The 18,120-nt window shown below is 38.2% G+C and overlaps 1 protein-coding gene across 1 annotated transcript in view; it reads right to left on the bottom strand.

The window, feature by feature from the left end:
- The window catches only part of VPS13B (vacuolar protein sorting 13 homolog B), a 433,772-nt gene that overhangs the window by 32,638 nt on the left and 383,014 nt on the right, over window positions 1-18,120 (bottom strand). Inside the window, exons 43-49 of the mRNA XM_036379056.2 lie at window positions 14,097-14,258; window positions 4,508-4,663; window positions 2,922-3,185; window positions 2,691-2,774; window positions 2,350-2,525; window positions 1,699-1,869; window positions 826-1,027 (exon numbers count right to left, since the gene is read on the bottom strand). Coding sequence (XP_036234949.1) covers window positions 826-1,027; window positions 1,699-1,869; window positions 2,350-2,525; window positions 2,691-2,774; window positions 2,922-3,185; window positions 4,508-4,663; window positions 14,097-14,258 — 1,215 coding nt within the window. The remainder of the gene's footprint in view (window positions 1-825; window positions 1,028-1,698; window positions 1,870-2,349; window positions 2,526-2,690; window positions 2,775-2,921; window positions 3,186-4,507; window positions 4,664-14,096; window positions 14,259-18,120) is intronic.

Raw genomic sequence — 18,120 nt, forward strand, 5'->3', positions numbered from 1 at the left:
GGTGGATAAGGAACTGATCCTCACAGGAAATCAAGGCTGTGGTCTACACTGAGATGTGTTACTAGGCAGACCTTTTGTTTATTAACAGACATACATGGGGGGAAAAAGATGACAGAATAAACAGGAACTATCAGATTGCTCAAATGGAATTAACAAGCTGCTGTGTCAAATCACCTTAAATATTTCAAAATTAAAGAATATAAAAGTTATAATTAAAAAAAGTGCATGGCCAAGATACGTGGAAGATCTGTTACACTGAATTAAGGAAGGCAGGCATTCTAAAAAAAAATCTTCCTCTATTTTAATTCATTCTGTGTCATTATCAACTTTTCTTGGTAACATTAAAAGCTATGAAATAACATTACACAAAGTGCTCCCAAACCAAATATGCCTTTCAGGCCGTCAATTTTGCTACTGTGGTCAACAATTTCTCAAGTGACACATTGACACAAAGTCTTTACTTGGCCTTTATAGCAACCTTCTTGGGCTGCTACCTTACAGCCATGCTGCAGATTCTTTGGCTGAACTGAGAGGAGGGGAAAGGCTGCTGATGGAACAAAGGCCTTCTTCCTACAGTGTCTTGTGGACAATTTTTAACTATGCATCTTTAGGATGCTGTTTTTTAAACATTGCTACCAAGTATGTTGTGCTACCCACTTGGAGACTCAGTCAGTGGGGTGAATTCCCATTGTTATTGCTAGTCTTTATCATATGACTAACAGACAAACAGACACAGTAACTGGAAAGTGGGAATCATCTGGAGTAGTAACAATTCTTCGGTGTGCTTAGCAGACCTGTGCCTGCTAATGTGAATGGCAGAGTTACCTTGAAGTTGGGAGGTATAATTACTTTCCCACTAGGTACTTGAAGAAGAATCTTCTCTCCTTCAAACAGCCAGAGGTCCCACTTGGACTGATTGATAAGCAAAGCCCAGGGCAGGACTTCAATCAGCAGAGTTCTCACACAGGGTTTCCACACTGACAGCTTTACCTGCATTGGACTATCCCACTGGGAGAGCTGTTCATTGCTGTCAAGAACAAATAAGCAAAAACTTAAAGTCAAAGGAATAATGAATTCAAGATTACAAATGCTAAGGTGTCTTCTTCAGAAATTTACAAGGCTTTTCCAGTTGTGAGATAGAAAAACTTCTCTTCTTACCTTATCATTCTGGAACACACTGAGATGCTGTCAGAAAGGTCTAGATAGGTGTAGGCTATAAAGGCATATTTTTAACTCTACAAGCTCAGCCTGAATTTAGTCAATTAATAAATGCCTTAACAAAGTTACCACTGTCGCTCAGAGCTAAACCTGTGAACTTTTGTAGTCATCAAATCACATTTCCTTTCTGTTTCCGCAACAACTACTTGTACAGCAACTCCCTGTTTCTCTAATGAAACAAACAGCAGCTGAATAAACAACAGCCTCTAGAGCTGGAGTAAAGAAAGTGCATTCACAAAAAAATGGTTCCATTTTTAAAAAATCCATACTGATGCAATCTTCTCAGTGTAAACAAGGGCAGCCCCAAGGATGACCTAATTTTTTTCCCCAACTGCCACAGATTCTGCAGTTTACATGCAGGAATGATGTAACTGCTGAAAATATATACAATGTTCATCACATATAGTCTTCCAGAATGTGGTTTCAGTTTATTTGGAAAGGCAATGCAACAGTCATGAAGAAGGTTTAGCAAGGAATTACCTGTCTGAATCCTTCCTGTTATAAGGCCATGCAGGCTGAGGAGGACTAGCAATGCCATAGAACTCAGAGAGCACTTGGCCCACGCTGCCACCCGGATTGGATTTACTTGCTATCTGTTTAATCAGAGTGGTTGAGATGGGGACTGCACACTCAGATGGATCATCTTCTTCCCTGTTATTGAAAACAAACTCAGTCACTTGCACAACAAGATCAAGCATAAGCATTGACATTTTCTCTAATGAGGCTTCCAAAGTGTACTCTGCAGCAAGAACACTCTCACAGATGAATCAAGTTACGATGTCCAACAAGTTCTTGGGAATTTACTGACATGCATGGATTTGTTATCACACTGTAATGACCCTAAAAACTCTTCAGTATTCTCAAAAGACCATTTCAAGATAATTCAAAAAATTTATTTTTTAAAACACAAGAACATGGACTGCTTAATTAAACAAATGCCAGTGTGCTTAGGATAGTTACAACAAATTTAATATTTCCTCTGATACAATTTCAGCTACATATGCTTATTCAGTCATATCCCCTCTGGGCATGGCACACTTTTGGAAAAAAAAATGCAAAAGAAGTTTAAGTGTAAGTTATTCTTTCTTTTCCATAAAAATGAACCATTTTCAAGGAAAATGAGGATTTTACCTGGCTTGAAAAGTCAGGTGGTGTGTAAGATCAGGTTCTATATTTTGCAGTGCTTTCTCTTGTCCTTTCCCTGGAATCACTTGTGTTTCATTCAGTCCCAGGCTTCTTTTCTCTATATGTAAGATAATAGGGTCTGGAAGATGGCTCCTTACAATGAAAAGAGGGCTGAAAACAATCTACAAAAAGAAAAAATACACCGATTTAAAGCCAATTTTATTTCAGTATTACAACGTTGAAACAAACTATTGATAAATGTTTACAGTGGGTCATTCTGACCTTAATTTATTATATGACACATAAGACTTTAACATTTAGATTTCAGAAACATTAAATGTACTTACTAATCGCTGTTGCACATGTGAATTGGGCTCTAAAGTCAAAACTGTGCACCACACATATGTAATTGAACTCTTTGAAGATGGTACCTGTTTGTAGAAAGATCAGTATTACACTATCATTATTCAGGATAACATTCACTATTTCATTATATCAAACAGAACTCTAAATGTGCACTGCTCAATTCTCTGAGCCATTTTTAATGCTCTATTCCACATACTCATTTCTCATCATACCTGAATGACAGTGCTGTGTTCTGTGTGTTTAGAACTTAGACATACATCTTGGGACCAGTCTTCATCTCCTGTAGATTTCACGCTCAACTCAGTGAGCTCATTGTTTTCTAGGATATATGAAGGCAATTTCTGCTTGGCTGCAAGGCAGTTGATGTGTTCTTTAACAACAGCCTGTCCATCTTGACTAATGTAATGCTGAACCACTTTCAGTTCAATACTTTCAGAAAGGTAACTACAGACTGTCTGTCTTCCACAGATTAGGATCTAAAACACACAAGAAATACAGCTCTTATGTAAACAATTGTGAAAAAAATAGTCAAAATTGAATTAGAGAGTGAAAACCTGTAGAAGAATAATCTCACTGCTTTAGGTTTCCCCAAGCACTGCTGAAGGCAGTGAGTAGTAAAACATTATTTTTATTGGCCAAATGTATGTCCAATTTCATAGAAATCTAGGCATTAAAATGCTTGAAATATTGCAAAGGCAGTATCCACACTTGAAAGAAACACATATCCACTTTCCTTCCCACTGAACTCAGGAGTACTGCCCATGGCTGACAGTTCTGGTTTGGATTTTAAGAGTTCTGTGATGGTCTCTGAATGTTGAGACATTTCTGAGCAGTCACAGGGATGTACTTCAGAAAGTTTTCTATGGATACCTCACATTCCCATCAAGCCAATGATCCAGAGCTTTCACAGTATGTCTGCCATTCTAAAGCTTATAATTTCATTAGATGACTGTAACTGTTTCTGTACTTAAATGCACACACCTAGAAAATGACCAGATTAGACTCGGCATTGTTGCTGTCCATCATGCATGAATTGTTTACTGTAGAGATGTACCTGACTTTTTCCAAGCTATACCAGGGAACACCATTCCATGTGTATCCCTGCTGTACAACCATCATAATTCCTTTTTTCATGAACGGGGGCACACAGCATAGCTACAGCCCACCATGTGAAATCTCAGCAGGGCTTTCAGTGACACCAGGCACTGCTCCTGTCTGGTAAGCTGTACTGTAGTTGTGCAGTACAGCTCTGCCCATCCATGAGCTGAGCATTTTCTGTCCACCACAAGCTCTGGCTTCTGTCAATGCAGGCAGAATGGCTGCAGTGCTATTACACATCTCTTTACAAACATAGTAAAGGGAAAGTTATTGCACAGCAGCTAATTTTCAAATGTTAATTTGGTAATTCTTTTACTTTAAAAATATGTAAGCCTGAATTACTACCCAGAATATATTATGAACAGTTTCTTAAAAAAATTAAGAGAAAAATTTGTTTCTCAAGAGCTCAAAACATGTAAGAGATTATGTAACTTAGCACTGTCAGAACTTATGAACCACGCAAAGGGATGTTTACTGGAGCATATAAAATACATGTTAGTAACTGAGATTTTAAATGCTAAGATTGACACCAAAGTGAAGAAAAAGGTTGTAAAATTCCCCAAAACAGCCCCAAAAGACTGCTATACTTGTTTTTTGCAGATCCCAGTAGGAGAGAATAAATAACAAAATGACTAATTCATGAATAGGCAACAGTTTAAATTACTCATGTTATTTTTTCCTAACTGGATCAAATCCTTACTTGCTTCTGCACTCCACTGAGCTGCTGAACCTTGATAATAAGTGATGCTGTCCGGCCCTTGTACTGAATGGTGCGAATAAAGGTCCCTGTATTGTCCACACTGAATGGCTCAGACCACCGCCAGTTTCCCCAGCCTTCAATACAGATGTGCAACAGCTGGAAAGAAAGAAATTACTACTTCAATACATAACCAGGAAAAAAAGTGCCTTGCAGTAGGATATAAATTCCCATGACAGAGAAATATTCTTGGTTTGAAATCCCAGCAATGCTAAGCACACCAGTTGTCTGAATGATCCATTCAGTCTGTAATTCTGTGATTTCAGACACAATCAGAAGCAACAATACCATAAAATGGCTCTGAATCATGCATTTCTATAAATTACCTGCTTTAGCAGTACGTTTAACATCTAGGCACACAACTGTTCACAAAAAAAAGGGCAAGTAGACTAGAGAGCATAAAACAGGAAATAAGAGATTTTCTTCACTGCCTTTGAAATTGTTCTAGAAGCCCATTCTATTACCAGCAAGGTGATATGAATGCAGGTCCATGCCAGATTTTTTGCCTTCAGAATAAACCAGAAAATTAGGAATACCCTTCCCTTTGAAAATAAAGAAGGACTTGTATAGCTTGCATGTATGTGTCTGTTAAATGCAGAATGTGGTATATTGCTGAGAGATGGGAAACATTTCATTTCTTACACAAATGTGGTGGTAAGTTCAAGCTTGACTGCATGAGAAGAAATTTAACTGCATAATTATACTCCCTATGTGATTCATTCCGGAAAAGGAGTGGCTTTTTTCCAGTTTAACTTAAATCACTTCCAGAGCAATACAGTCTTTCATCATTTGAAGAGCCTTTCATCCATTTACCCACCATACGCACTTACCTCTGTCCCATGGAGATTCTTTAAGCCAGAGTAGTGAAAATTGGTACTGTTCCATGTAGGTCAATGAAGTTACATAAATTTACACCAGCTGAAGATCTGGCTATTTAGCTCTGTATAGATCTTTTGTGGCTGTGCAAACTTAAGGATGTGAGTTATATATAAGGGATCAAAGCAATAAGCATTCTGGGTAAAATTTATTCTTTGCAGAGGGCCAGCACAGAGCCTAAGCATCACTTAAGTTCTTTAAAACAGTCATATGAAGGCCTTGTGGGAGTTCTCTCTTGAGGGTTGAGTTTCACTCTGATTTTGGACATCTGTCATTAATTAATTTAAGTAATTGAGAACAGGATCAGGCCCAAAGATTGATTAAAACTGGAACTTGTAAATACTGTGTTCTTCCATGATTTGTTTCCAGAAAGGGATAGCATTCACCATGGGTCTGGTCAGTTGGACTTAGTGAAGGGCTGGATGTTGGGGTTTCCTTCACTGTTTTAAGAAACAACCACAGCAATAACTTTCAAAGATATTACAACTCAGTAGCCTGTTTGCAATTTGTGGTATCCTCAGCACAAGTTACACACAGAACAATAACATTCATTCAGTGGGTGGCTTTTGAATTTGCAAGAGTGATGACTGCTGCATTCAGATTCAAATGAGTTTTATGCTGGAAGCACAAAGGCTGATACGTGCCCGTGTGTGCAAGGACAGGCATCTGGATGTGCACACGTGTGGGCACAGCTTTATTTTCAGGTTATGTTGAGGGAGGCTGTACACTAGGACAGCCAAACTCATAAACAAACATGTCACTTAGATTCTGAAGCATTAGTTAAAGAAAAGGAAAATGAAAACAATAACAAAAAAAATCCAATTGCAGTGGCTGGAATCTGTTCAGTTTCTCACAGAGGCAGCTGGGAATAAATCTCATCACATATGAAAATTAGAAGAAACATGAAAACTGTTTACTTTGGAGAGAATGGTAGCTGGAAATGACAGCCAAATAATGAGAAAAGGTACTTAAGTGGTCAGCCTCAGCTACAGGCCCACAAAATACTGTGTGCTCCAAAGACAGACGTCATGTAAATGCCATAATTGACAATTAGTAATTACATGTAGCTACAACACTAGGATGTCTCCCACCCTGTATAAACAGCTTTGCTCACGAGTTGAACGTTCCCAAGGAACGTGCTGTCAGCTTTTCCTGAGCAGTCATTAGCTCCCAAATGCTGCCTTACTAATTTTCTTTGTAGTGATTAGTCTGCATTTAACTTCAAGATTCAGAAAGAAAAATAAAGAAGAGCTATTGGCATTTTCTTATTTAACAAACATACAATTCGCATACTGGTAAAAGTGAAGGATACGGCCTTCATAATTTACTTTAAAGATATCTAATATATTTGTATTAATGACCTAACAGTGTAAGAATTGGGTGCTGTGCAACTTTACTTTTGAGCCAAGAAACTGCATTCCATGAAAACAAAAAAAGGATCTCTGAATGATTATTTAAGTGTGAGATTTCTGGAAAAGATGTCTAGAAATAATGGCAGTGATTTTAGAGAACTAAGTAATCAGACATTAGCATCATTTTAGCAGAAAACAGATTTACAGATTCACTCAATTTTCTAAATTGGAAGGGACTTGCAAGGATCATCAAGTCCAGCTCTTAAGTGAATGGCCCATACAGGGATTGAACCCAGAACCTTGGTTTTATTTGCACCTCACTGTGACCAAACAGGAATCAAAGTGACCTGATACTAAAGATTTGCAATAATTGTCATTAACTCTTTCATCGATCAAGCTTTATGCTAATTCTAAAAATTTATTAGACACTCTGTTCAAAAAAGTTCAATGAATATAGCTAGGTATGGGACATATATTAGGAGAAAAGAGAATTAATTGCATTAAGGTACAAAAAAAGAGACTTCAAAGCATCCTAAGAAATACAATCCATTGATAAGCGAAAATTTGTAGCTTAGAGAGAATTTAAACAGACTATCTATTGTATACGTGAAGATAGGCACTCATTAGTGTAAATATTTGATTTCTGCATTTTCTGTCAGGGAAATATACCAGCAGATAACCCAGAGAGTTTTGTTTTGACTAGACTTGGCTGGGGCTTGGATTTGTAATTCTTAGCCATTATGGATTTCTGTTTTGAGAGGAATAGAAATTACTTCAAGGAAGGTGGATTAAGATGAAACTGCTCTTACTGGAGCAAATGGCTAGAAAAGCATTATCTTTAAAATAATGTCTTTATCATGCCTCTTCACAGAATGTTTCTATGTGCTCCTCAAAATTTACTTAGGTTTTCAGCTAGATGTGTGAGTGAAGGGTATGATCTGAGTAAATAAAGCTGTGTGTCATATGACAAAGCATAAGGAATAAAATGGGGGATTAAAAGTGAGACTAAGAATTCAGCTTGTCCAGAAAAGGCATCAATTTCCAGCTGTATAAGTAATTTAAAGCTTGAGCCTTTAAAATGCTTAGTGATGCAAATTTGATTTCTACTTTGCTTGTAGATTCACCAGACTTAGCTTGGTTTCACCAAGGTTCTTTAGACTGTATTTGTCTTCTAAGTGAAACTAGGAAAAGTTTTTTTTGGGGGGAACAAGGGTAATCACTATGAATTCTGAGAGTTTGGGAAGAATCAGGTGAGGACCAGGTAAATGGTGTGGGAGCAGTTGTTATTTTCAAAGATAGAAGATAGTAAAATAAAAGCTGTGATAATGCAGCAGCACAGAGGAAGTGTAGCTCTGGAGATGGAGCTGAATTCTAAGACTTGAAGCTAAAGAAATTTTTAATTGAAAAATTAAAAGAGAAGCTTGATTTGTATTTTTTACTGTGTTTTCACAATACAAGGTGGCTCTTGATTAGGATTAAGATACACAATAATAAAACCAACTAGTATTTGGAAAAACAGTGAATGAAATATTTATTCTGCATACTATCAACTGCAGTGGCCACAAAAGTAGCTTGAACTTCAACATCACCTGCAAAGCAGACCTGAACCTCACAGGTACAAACTCACCCTAAACATTGCAGAAAAGCCTTTTGGTTAAGGAACAGTAACCAAATTATAAATGTTCATGGATAATATTAATCCTTATCTGCCCCAGATATTATCTAGAAATTCAATTACATGTAATACAGTATGAGCATTGATTTAGAATGCAGGAACCCCAAAAAAAGCAATAGTATTCTTCTCACTGTGTGAACAGTATAAAATCACATACAGCTTTTTTTGCCTGATGTTGTTCTCTAATGACCTAGGAAGGATTATGTAAAGTACAAGAGATTGTTCAGAGAACTTGTAACCTTCCTCAACAGTAAAAAGAGAAAATATCCCAATAACAACTGATATATAAGTTACAGTTTCTAAGGTTTGAACCCAGAGCAGTGCATGTAATTTTTCACATTATGTAACCCAATATCTAAAAGAACAGCAACTTGGAAGTAAATAACAATGAATTGTGATCCTGCTGCAACATGAATCAAACTTTGGTTTCAGTCTTTTTTTTTGGTAGAACAAGGAGGAAGTTCTCATATAGCAAATTTGCTATTTGTAAAACTACAGTAGCCTTTAAAAAGTATGTTTATAAAATTTAGAATTTGTGTTCACAGACACACTATTTAAAATAAGAAAAATTTTAAATATGTTCCAATGAAGGTACTAATAATGTACTAACCAGTACTAATATCTACTCGAGACTTTGTTAAATGTATGATCAAAAAAGTGATAGATATATTTTCCCTCAAATTCTATAAAGTAGCAATAAAATGACACAGTTTCAGGCATATGTACTTACTTTGATAAGAAATAAATATATTTTATTAATACCCACATTCTCATTGAAGTCATTGCCCAATTCAACATAGCAACTGATCTTTTATCCATTATAGCTGCTGCTTCAAGTTAAAGACGATGAAAACTGAAAATGTGTAACTGTTACTGTAACCCTGGAGGGAGAATACAGAAAGGTTTGAGAACTGCTACCTTCTTAAAACTTCTACTATGCAACATTATGCTTTGCATAGAAAGCACACCAGTGAACTTAAATCCATCACTCTGGGCTTCCTCAGAGGACTCTGCTGAAATTTGAGTGTGGGGAAAACAACTAGTAATAACTAGCACATTATAGACAATTTCTGCTGTCTGTTCATAAGCAAACAATCTCTGCAGAATGCATTCAGGGGACTCTCACATGGATATCTGGTTTTTACATTTGCTGTGATCCCTAGTGGGACCCTCCAATTGCCTACTGTCTTGCAAGACAGAATTCCTTAACTCTGAGTAAATTACTAGGAAGATCTGATCTCTTCTAACTTCAGAGTTTCACCCTATGTATCATATGCTCCAGTTCATCTAAAAAACACAGCTGTCTTGGAGACAAACATGACTTTTGATGTAACTGGGGCCCATCCCACAAAACAATGTGAAGATCAAGATAAGGAGTGCAGACTTGATCCAATAATAATGTAGGAGCCAGTGTTGTCTGTAGAGCACAGGAATGATGTATCTTCTCTTCCCTTTTAATGACATCTAACAGACCTCTAACTTTCATTAAAATCTGCAGAAGGAACTCACAAAATCTGGCAGCTTTAGATAGAATTGCTTAAAGCCTCAAATACCATCAGTTTTGGACCTACCCCAGCTCTGAAAGGGACTATACAATTGGGGGTGTCTTATCCCTAAGGGGGGGCCAAACCCTCATGAAATCTGAGGAAAATGTGGGGGATGGAGTGGTGTAGAAGACTGAGCATCGGACCTCAGACTTATTACTGAAATCTTAGCCAAAGTAGCGAGACTTGCAGGAATCAGAGTGAAAGTTAAAAGGGAAAGGTTAGGTTCCCTGAAATGTAAAGGATCCAGGCAGGGAAAAAAGGAAGGAAGCAAGGAGCTTTAAGTTAAGCCAAACAGTTGGAGGGACACCATCAAGAGCTGATAAATCCAAATCCTTGGTGTGCTGTAACTGTTTTTGTAACATAAAAAAGTTGAAATTTTTAAAATTTTAGCCTATAGTTTCATTAATAATAAATTAATTCTAAATGTAAATAAATAGTTATAAAACTATCTGCTAAAATATATATTTTAGGTGTATATATATTTAATTGTGTTAAAGAATTCAAATGGGCAATTATCCCATCTCTATTCTTAATTAGCAAAAGAAAAATGGAGAATTTTATTGATGTGAATGTAGAAGAAATACAATCCTTTGAAAACTATTTATTTTCATTTAACTGAACTGCCTTGCCATACTAAAAAAACATTTTGCAGAGGTTAAATAAAGTATTTCATGGCAACCGCTGCTTCTTAGTGCCTGTGTAACAAGAAACATGAGCCAGCCAAAGTTGTGCAAGTTGGTTTTCTTTCCCAGTAAGAGAATGTGGTATCTAAGACCTTGTCCTAACTCATTTTATCCCCAAGAGTAAGTCAAGTAAGTCAAGTATGAACTAATGCCTGGAGGGAAGTCCCTGACTCCAGAAGTATGGATTATTTCACATTTATCTTACAATCTGCTCTCAGAGTTCTTAAAATTCACTAACTTGGCAAGTCAGGAATTATCATGAGAAATGAAATAATTTCATAACTATGAAGTCATCTAGCATTCCATGAATATGACACTCAGAGGGTTTGTCCTTGCTTGGGCATTATTCTGACCTTTGGATAACAAGCTGCTAGATAGTTTTGCATGGAAACAATTAGAAAAGTGCCACAGTATAACAGGGACAACCTGATGTCTTGATTGAGTTGTTGTTTTCATTTCAAGGGTTTGTATTAATCATTAAAAAAATGTACAGGACAACATTTGTAATAGTATTTAAACCAACTTTTTTTGTATGATTTAAAATGACAAGGGATTGTACTGGTTAGATGAACTGCCATTCTGAATGCTGTATTTACAATGGACTTGTATTGGCAAATGAAAAGGCTTACAGGGAAATGCCAACGTTCTCTCTTTACAAGACCTTTGTAAAGAAAATTTGGTTCTATCTCAACTGTGTGTAAAAAGCCTCTGCTCCCATGTAGTTTCAGTGAAATTACTTCAGTGCTGTTTTTTAATCTCTAGATTTCCCAGCAAGACATGGCTGTTCAAAAATGTTAGGGGAGCAGAAATCATGTTGAAATTATTCCAAAGGCTGGGACAAGGGAAGCAGAACCTCCCTACCAGAGGAGCCTGCTGGCCAGCAATGTGGCTGAGTCAGTAGTCAGCTGTTGGCTTTGCCATCTCCTGGGACATGGGAATCCATCATGACACTCCTGACTTTTTATCAGCCCAGTTCTTCATTGAATCTAAATCTGATCAGAGCAAAACAGAATGGGGAAACCCTTTGACATCACCAACTGTTAGCTGAAGAATGAATATCTGAAAAATGAATCTGAAGCTCCTACTGTCCTCTCACCCATTCCCTTATGTGTGATTTGGGCTTCTGATGGACTTTTCCACCTTTCATCCTGCACTTTTGTTTTTCATTTAATAAGAAACTTAAATAGCAGCCATGAAAATGGAATGTTTTGCACTGCTCAAGTCTGTGACTGAAAGCACAGTTTAAGTTTTCCAGGTGTTAGATGTCTAATGCCATTTATTCTGATGGTGGGTTTTAGCAGTTCAGTTGCAACTAAGAGAAAGTATCAGTAATGAGCTGTCCTTTTAATTCTTCAACTTTTCACTTGCTTGAGATAATCTTCATTTTTAAGACTCCTTCCAGTTTGAACCATTACTGAATATACATCATACTCAGAACTACACCTTTTGTAGATCTATCTAAAATGAGGATTCTCACCACTGAATAATTTTATATAAGTAAGCAGAAAATGAATGTAAGAATTTTTTAAGAGGAAAGCCTTACTTAGTTCTCAGTTTATTTGCATTACTTTAAATATTTCCTTCTTCTTCTTCCATGTATTTATGAAAAGGTTTAAATCTAATTTTGGGTGGTTGCTACAAATGCAAGTGATAATTGGTTATGAGTTACAGGTTACACTTATTTAGCTTTCTTTCTCCCTCACACAACCAAGGGAAATTACAACAACTGTAATCCTAAGTCACCTGATGAGTGGGGATCTTGTCCCACACTCTGACACGTGCCCAGCTGCACAGAGCACAGTCACCACTTGGTTTGGTCACCTGTGGGATGGGGCATCACAGGCGCTTTGCGTGTATGAGAAAAAGTGTCTTTTAAAACCTGGAAAGGGACATACGCTACTCCACAGCCTCAAAGTCTCCAAAGGCCTCTCTCTGGCACTATGACACCAGCACACACTTTTTATAACAGCTCCTCTGTTGCTGGGCTAAGATGGTCCTTTATGAGCTTGGCTTCCTCTTGACTTACGCCCTGACTTCAGTGTCAACTGCAATTGTTTACTTTGGCAGATTTTGCTCTGCACAGATTACCACATTCATGTAAAATTCAGTAGTTTTGCATATCCATCAGCTGACATGTGAATGAAAACCACAGTAAATTTGCCATCTCTGCCTCCCAGTGCAACTTGAAACTTGTCAGTGGTGAAAGTGGGCACAAGTCCTGTTTAGAATTACAATTCAAAATTTGCCTTTTTTCTCACATACTAAGACTGGTATTTCTTAGGGCTCTAGAGGAGTTAGGAACTCCCATTCACCACATTCCTCCTAGGATCTCTTAAAATTTTAGTAATTTTTCAGGGCAGGACTACTGCTCAGCAAATGGGGTGGCACAGCTCTGTAGTTTCATACTCAGCAGGAGCTGGGTATATACTCAGAAAAGAGAAGAAATGGGTTTGCTGTTTCACAAACACTTTTTAAATTAGATTTAAGTTCTTGTCCTGTCATGAACAAAGATGAGAAGTCTATTTTTTACTACCTCCCAAGTGTTGGTCTCCTCTCCCAAGTACCAAGTAACAGGACAAGAGAAAATGGGCCTCAAGTTATGCCAGGAAGGTTTAGATTGGATATTAGGAAAAGGTGCTTCATGGTAAGGGTTGTCAAGCATTGGAACATGCTGCCCAGGGAATGTCTGAGTCACCATCCCTGAAAGTCTTTAATGGATGTGGCACTTAGGGACATGGTTTAGTGGTAGACATGGTTTAGTGGTAGCATTGGGTTGGACTCAGTGATTTTAAAGGGCTTTCCAACTTAAATGATTCTACAGTTTCACTGAAATACTTCCTGTTGATAGTTTAAAAGTATTTTATTTCAGTTTCAGTGTTTATCCTTAAAACAAAAAATCCCATAACCCAGAAACTGCATCATTTAATCTATATAAGTGGGGTGTTTCTGACAATTTCAAATCTTTTCTAAGGGAAGCATTAAGTTGAGAGCTTTGTCCAGTTTGACCCTCTTCTGCAAACAATTTCAGTGAACAGATGCTTCTGGTAAAAACAACTGGTTAAAAAAATTCCCCAAATCTCTAATGTACATCTCAGGAAACAAGGATCACTTAGTTATAGAAACCTGGCAAGTTGTCTTTCCTTTTTTCAGAAGCTTCACACAACTGCTTTGTTTTACAAAAAGTGCACATCCAGTTCTACCCTTGAGCAACTTTTAAAGACTTCTGGCTTTCCTCACACTTTGTTTACCTTTTCTCTGTGTTGCAGCCCCAGTGTGTGACTCCTGAAGGAACTGGAGCTTTAGAGATGGTTGAGACCACAGAGAAAACCAACGAATCAGTGCATAAAGCCACCATCAGCTTTAGCAAAGGCTGCCCTGGAAGGGCTGTTTCTGACATACCTGTGGGGACTTGTGCGAGCGCCAGCTGTACTGGTGACTGTGGAGAGTAGCCAGCAAAATATTCTCATCAGTGTCCACCTGGCCAAACCTCAGCGTCTCTTGGGTGTCATTACAGATCACAAAATGGCTGAAGACAAACTCCTCTGCCTCAGGGCATTGGTTCTGAAAGGAAAGGGATAGGAAAGCCAGGAAGAATCAATGTCAGTTGCAGGACATTTGGCAGCTGCCTGCCCAGTGGCGACTGTTAACAACACAGAAATGCAAGATCTCTCCCTCAGCTTTGGCCTCATAATAATCTCTGCAAAATCTAGTTTCTGGGTTGGCAAAATATATCCTAAGACTTCAATTTTACTTTATATTTCTGTAATGCAAATCTTAAAAATTTAAAACAACAATAAAACTAGATTTTCTAATTTGGGTAAACAACTTCAACAACATTAAATTCAGTGGGAAATTAGGTTACATAGGGCAGACAGGTACAACAGGCTGAGCAGGGAGGAATGAAGAGGTTTCTCAGTGCTTGACAGCTGAGCTCTCAGGCCAATAGGTTTACAGTTCCTCTTCCCCAGCTTCAGCTTCTAATTTGAAATATTGCTGTGGATCAGCAGAATATTCCCTCTTTTCTGATACCACTTGAAAAGACAACTAAAGGAGACATGAGTAGAGTATTTTCACAGCCCCATGAGACTGGTTTAAAAATGTATCATGCCATTTACTAGGAAAAAAAAAAGTATTTTAGATTTTACAATATTTTTTCTCCAGCATCTTTCCATCCCTCTCTTGCTGCTTTTCATCTGGCTGCTTGTCACTCTGTTGGCACAATGAGACTATATGACAGTCATAAAAATTGCCACAGCTACAGGTCTTCTACCCCTGAAGGGATGAGCTAGAATCCCCTGTATGGGAGAGGTCAAAGTGTGACTGACAATTTGATTTGGAGATCATCTCTCATATATTTCTGCCCCAGTCACAACTGGGCTGGCACCTTCCACTTACAAGCAACTATCTAGCAACTGCAACAATTACTCAAAGAAACCAACATTTGGATAGTCTTTGTGCAATTTAATGGTTCTAACACAAAATATTCATCTTGTGGTTTTTGTTACCTCTTATTGACCCATCTTTCCTAGCACACTGTTATGACAACATATTTCTGTTGGTTGGTTTCCCTCTTCACAACACAGCTAAGCTACTTGTTTCTCATCCTTTCTTCCCATGAGGAAGGGGAAGAAAGGATTTCTCTAACTTATGGAACCTCCATGGATTTTGAGAGCTGATTCTGCTTCCCCTCCTTGCTCTCTCAGTGGACCTTTTAAATGGACATTACAAAGCTACCACCTTCCCTGCCTCTAATCATATGGATCCCTTAGCTCTTTGATAAAAATGTGCCTGGAAGCCTGCAGAAATTCAGAGATCAAACAAGAGGGAGAGAAATATTTCCTCATAGATCCCTATGCAGCCTTAGTTATCCTTGAAAACCAGTTTGGTGCATTGCTTGTAGCACATTACTGGGTGATTCACATGGAAGTTTTTCTGAGAAGTGAAGTGTGCAAGGCATGTCCAGTTTAGCATCCTTGAATGCATGTTCACTGCTGGTTTCTCCAGAAGAACCTAAGGTGAATTTACAGGATGTCTGGGGCTAGAAGGGACCTCTCTGGCCACCAAGTCCAATGCTCCTGTTAAAGCGGGTTTACCTGGAGCAAGCTGCACAGGATTCCATACAGGCAGCTTTTAAATATCTCCAAAGAAGGAGACTTCATGACCTCTCTGGGCAATCTGCTCCAGTAGCTGGTCATCCTCACAGTTAAGATGTTTTTCATGATGCTCAGATGGAACTTCCTGTGTTTCAGTTTGTGTCTGTTGCCTCTTTGTCCTTAATCAAGGCAGGTTGTAATTCCTTTTGTAACTGAATGTCAGAATGATTGCCTGGGAGTGTTTGTGCAAATACTATTCACTCTAGGAATATTTTAGCATGAGAATATTCAGATTAAAACTTCTTCCCAAATCTCTTTACTTCTTCTGCATAAGATCAGGTATCTTTTGTGAAACAGGAGCCAGGTGAGCATAACCAAAACTGCACTTCTTCCAAGCAGCAAAACTCTTCACAGAGCAGTATGCCTGTATCACATTCAGTAGCAGATCTGAGTGTGCTAAAGGCTGACATTTACAGTGAGTGCAGAGTTTATTTTGGCATTTTCTAGTGGAGGATCTATGACTTTTTACTGTCAAGCTGCCATACCCACATACCCATAAGTCTACCGCAAATATATGTATTTTCCTGTTACAGCTTTGCAAAATTTTCTTTTTAAAAGGGAGGATTTACTATTCACAGAGCTGAGCATGTTGTTAGAGTCAAACCTATACACAACCCCAGGGGAATTTAAGAAAAGCTTTTTCTTTTCACTCCAATACATTTTCTTGTTGATACACAGAGATTGAAAGAACAATGCCATAAGATGATGAACTTCCTTCTTTTTACCTTAGTAGCTAACCTAGTGTCAAGTAAGTAAACACAGACTGTAGGTTTTGGCATTTCCCAGAGGGAAAAGAGAATCCAGCGAGTTTTTGGCATGCATAGAACTTCTAACTTCTGCTTGAGGAATGTTATCCTATCAAGAATTATTAATACACTTGCACACGTTTTGGTGCTGATGAATGACTGCCATTAATCATTAGTCTTGAAAGCTAGATTTGCTACTAGAATTCAATGCTTTTAAGAACAACAGTTCTCAAAGTTAAGTGAAGGAGGTATTTTAGGTTCCATTTTATAATACTTCCCAAGTTTTAACCAAGGAAACACCAAGATTTGCATAATAGGGCATTGCTCTGTACTGCCAGGCTTGAGAGAAAGCTACTGATGCCTCCAGTCTTGATAACAACAGATGACTAATGGAACATCAAGGAAGCTTGAGGATGCTTTAGCTCAGTGTGGCAACTATGAACTGGACACCCATGCTTCTTTGTCCTTAGGGATCTGCAGCAGCACCCTGTACCCATCACAGGGAACTGGATCCCACATTGCTGCTCAAGTCTGACAGTAGAAGCTTCTAGAGTAAGCAGAAAAGGAGAAAAAAAAAAGTCAGCAAAAGGATGGAGTGAAGACATCTTGATTGATAAAAGAATGTCTAGAGAAACCAGGCACAATTCAACCAAATAGAACCAGGCCATTTGTGTGGCAATGATGCTGAAGAGCTGAATGATGACTCCAGGAGCTGAAAACACCTAAGTGTGGATTAGGGAAAAAACCCTCTCTGAATTAAAACAGCATATCAAAAGAATCAGCAAAAGATTAACAGCCTGAATCAGATACAGATTAGGGTCAGTTCCTGCGGGACAATTTCCTGCCCCTCTTTAGATCATTTTTCAGCTGTTATTTTCTCTCAGAGAGGCCTGGAAAGTGTCTCTCCTTTATTGGTCTTTCAAATATTTTGTGAATTCTATTCAGAGAGGGGAAAAACATCCCACATAATACTAGTCACCAGGTTTTTCCAGTCTCGGGACTTTTTGCTTGTGTCTTAGCTCACAGCTATTTCAAAGCATTTCTGGATCTGGAAAAAACCCACACCATAAAAGCCTAGGCCTCTTCATATGCACAAAGTAATTTTCTTTGTGCTTCACAAGCTACTGAAGGTGTGTGCAAGCTTTTTCTCTCCCTCTCGTGTACACACAGACACACACACAGACACATACACACACACTATCACCTAGTAATGGTTTTTTTCACAGAAAGTCTTTTGCAATTTGTCTCCCTTGAAGGCTCTCTAAGAGAAAAGAACATTTTCCTCAGGATTCTTTAAACTTCACTCTCATAGCAATGTCCTGGCAATATCAGGTGGAGACCTTCTGTATCCTTTTCCCTTTGTCCTTTGTGCTTATTGTAGAATGATGGGGAAACCACTATGATCACAGATGGCATTTCGACTGATCCCAGCTCATTAAGAAAACTTATGCAACTGCCAACAGAAATGTTAAGCATCATGCAGACCTTGAGGAAAAGAAGTTCTAGTGGCCTAAAACAGGTTTA

Source organism: Molothrus ater, chromosome 1 (assembly GCF_012460135.2).
Source record: "Molothrus ater isolate BHLD 08-10-18 breed brown headed cowbird chromosome 1, BPBGC_Mater_1.1, whole genome shotgun sequence".
NCBI classification, from domain to species: Eukaryota; Metazoa; Chordata; class Aves; order Passeriformes; family Icteridae; genus Molothrus; species Molothrus ater.